Consider the following 3243-nt stretch of genomic DNA (forward strand, 5'->3'; position numbering starts at 1 on the left):
AATACGAACCTAAACTCCACACCCGTATCTTATCCCCTTAAAGGTCGGCTAGTTTAGACTGAAACTTACTGTCATTCACTAAAACTTAATTTGAAGGTTACACCTAAACGGCTAAACTCCTAGTAATCTTATGGTTTTTCTGCTTGAGGTAACGGAAAAATTCCCTGTTTTAGAGAAATACTCCAAATTTTATGCCCAAGTAGGGAGTTCATTGAGTTTAATTAGCAAACAGAACACTTGAGCAACAGAGATTGTTGGGAATTTGTTTATTTTACATTTCAATCACCAAAGTGCTTTGCCATAATTTTACATTCATTAAGGGAATTGAACCATCACTATTATTATAACTAACAGAGCTTAAATGTTCTTGATGGGCATCAACTTCACAGCTTGAAATGTAGTAATGGGTAATTTTCCTTCCCTTCTGAGTAGTAGTACCTTACATAATCTTTAATATCAACTTCTTGGTAGATTTGGGGGTTCTCTTCTGATAACAACTCATTAATTGGTCCGAAAACTTTTGTGTTCCGTTCAGATCTGAAAAAGCTTGCCACAGATGTTCTTGGCCCTGCATTGTTTGCTCTAACTCTGTGAGCCAAGCTAACAAACTTGTCATTTGTTATGAGCTGCACAAACTTGAGCAACACAGTCGATAAGTTACCAATGTATATGACAGTATTCTAAAGATACATAATTAGCAATAGCAACATATCATGCATGTCATTTGTTAGTAAACAACAAAAGATTAAGCTAACAAGAATGGACTTGCCTGAAGAAGGTCTCCAACATTGACAACTAGAGCTCCATGCATGGGGGGAACATTAACCCATCGATTCTCATATAAAGCTTGGAGACCACCTACTTGGTCTTGCAAAAGAATGGTGATGAAGGTACCATCAGTGTGCTTGCTGGCGCCGAATGTCAATTCTGGCTCAGGGCATGCTGGATAGCAGTGACCCAGTAGAAGAAGCCCCTCGGCGCAATTCATGTCTTTAAGATAGTTCGGATTAAGCCCAAGAGACTCAGATAGTATCTCAAACAATGTTAATCCCAGCTCCATCACATGCTTTGAGTACTCAATCACTATATCACTGCAATCCCAAGTTCCCAACTCTGATCTTACTTACTAATTTAGTTCATTTATCAAGTGAAACTATACTTTGCATACTACAGACGTACATAGATGTTTGTCATTGCATTGCACAACTTACCAAATTTAGCACATGAACATTGATTCATATCGTAATTCTGTAGTCAAACTCTAGCTAATGTCCTGATTACTACATAAACGATTGCTTTGAACAAGTGATGATTCCATCATTATAAGCGCAAACATTCTAGATGTGTGGTTCTTATAATTAACAGTCATATATATACCCTATTTAAGAACAATTACTCATCATGTCAAAGCTAGCTAGAGCTAAAGATCAAGCCTTACCTGCATACTGAGGGTAATTCTTCTGGTTTGGGTGGATTAGGAGCCATGAAACAGCCGAGTGTGTCTCTCCAGTCAGTTGATGAAGCTTGGTACAAATCATAGTTAGAATGATAATACACTTTCTTCCCGGGAGTCCTTGTATAGAACTCTTTCTTTAGCACACTATCCTGCTCATGGAACTCGCGTATCCGTCGAATCACCTCATCCAAAACATTTACAGGAATTCCATGATTCACTACTTGAAAGAAACCCCATTTCTCACACGCATGCCGAACTTTCTCCATGACCTCAGCTCGTAAAGCTGAGTCTGCTTCGATTTTGCCGCCTTGAAGATCGATGGTTGGAATACTGAACCGGGCATCATCATCACCTCCTTCCCTCTGATCAACATTTGGTTGTGATCTGGAGTGGAAAATGCGAGGGATTGTTGCGACTCCTGCATCGAGTAGTCCTTTCACACCGGCTTTTGTATCATCAAATGCTTTTAGTTCACTTGTGCGGTCACTTGTGTCCACCATTTTCTTCTGGGTTTGCAAGTCACAATAATTGGTGGTAGCGAGCAAGAGATTATAGATTAAAGAGTAGTGCAAGGCTTGGAGCAGAAGACAAAAACATATTTTATACTCTAACGGATCGTATACTTTTTCTCTTTAATCACTGGTACCCTGAACTTGACGAGAGCCTATTCCCTGCACCACTGGGACAGCTGCACCACGATGTCTAAGAGCGCGTGCAAGCTAAACAACGTTAGCTTCGACTGGTCTTGTTTTGTCTTCCTTTCTCCTCTCTCATCTCCCTCAATTACATCAACCATCTCTCATTCTCCACAAATCCGACTAATCTGAGGCCCAATCCTCCGCCGAATTCATCGATCGTCCCCAACTCCCCCATCAAAACATCCACCTCAATCTTGATCACAACTCTCTTGCCCAATTCTGGGTTCTGAGTCTTTTCTTCTTTTTCTTTGCAGAAGAAGATCTGGGTTCGTTCATTCTCTGCTCAATTCGCCATCAGGTCTGTGATGGTGGTTCGGCAGAAATTTCCGTCTCGGAGTTGTCCGCCATCGGAGCTACGATTAACTTGGGCCGGCTCAGGTTCGTCCAGTAGTTGTTGGGCGAAGCAGAGAACGTCATCGAGGTTTTTGGGTATGCCCGACGGTTGAGCAGTGAGGCCGTTAGAGATTTGGGTTTGAGGGTGAGGGTTTTGCGAGAAGGGAACGGTAGATTGGGAAATAATTGAAGCAGAGGAGATGATTTACCAGTTCTGGGGTTTGATTTTTTTTTCTTTTTCCGACGAACACCCGGGAATGGAAGATGTATGAATGAGAGATCATATGATTACTGTTGCAACATACGTGGACAAGAACATGTTTATTGATTAATTAAACCAATATTCGATTCTGACATTTGCTTAATTAAGGAACGTGGTCTTTGCAATTAAAGCAAAGTCATCAGACCACCCAAATGACCAGCAACCCTGTACTACTAATAGTATAATACTAATACAAATACTTATCTAATAAAATCATTTTTAATTAAACAATTGTTTCTTTTTTTTTTTGTTGGAACAATTGTTTCCTTAGAGAAAGAGTAATTAAAAGAAAAATAATGTAGTTGTAAAATTGTTATTTTTAAAAAAGTACACTTAATTCGTCATTGTTTCGATACACTGAATCGTATCAAGCGGATGTATATATTTTATAATTTTTACACAGATGGGCAGAGTGCGTCACCATGAACGTATGAATTTTCAGGAAACTTTTCGAGTAATGGGTCTATTTTTTATGATTTTCGGAATTTCAAAAG

General features: G+C 39.6%; 1 protein-coding gene across 1 annotated transcript; it reads right to left on the reverse strand.

Moving 5' to 3' along the window:
- Positions 1-264: 264 nt before the first annotated feature.
- On the reverse strand, positions 265-1957 carry LOC101297439 (1-aminocyclopropane-1-carboxylate oxidase homolog 1-like). Its single transcript, XM_004299370.1, has 3 exons — positions 1439-1957; positions 770-1091; positions 265-626 (listed from the first exon to the last, which is right to left on the reverse strand). Exons 1-3 carry the CDS (start codon positions 1954-1956, stop codon positions 384-386), a joined length of 1083 nt encoding a protein of 360 aa, XP_004299418.1. The 5' UTR covers position 1957; the 3' UTR covers positions 265-383.
- Positions 1958-3243: the final 1286 nt, after the last annotated feature.

Source organism: Fragaria vesca, linkage group LG5 (assembly GCF_000184155.1).
Source record: "Fragaria vesca subsp. vesca linkage group LG5, FraVesHawaii_1.0, whole genome shotgun sequence".
In the NCBI taxonomy this organism is placed as follows: Eukaryota; Viridiplantae; Streptophyta; class Magnoliopsida; order Rosales; family Rosaceae; genus Fragaria; species Fragaria vesca.

What these genes read in the sequence shown, in the direction of transcription:
- LOC101297439 (XM_004299370.1), bottom strand. Translation starts at nt 1,956, where the DNA reads ATGGTGGACACAAGTGACCGCACAAGTGAACTAAAAGCATTTGATGAT. An exon ending in GAATTACCCTCAGTATGCAG is followed by an intron (nt 1,092 to 1,438) that starts GTAAGGCTTGAT and finishes TTGGGATTGCAG; the next exon opens with TGATATAGTGATTGAGTACT. An exon ending in ATGTTGGAGACCTTCTTCAG is followed by an intron (nt 627 to 769) that starts GCAAGTCCATTC and finishes AAGTTTGTGCAG; the next exon opens with CTCATAACAAATGACAAGTT.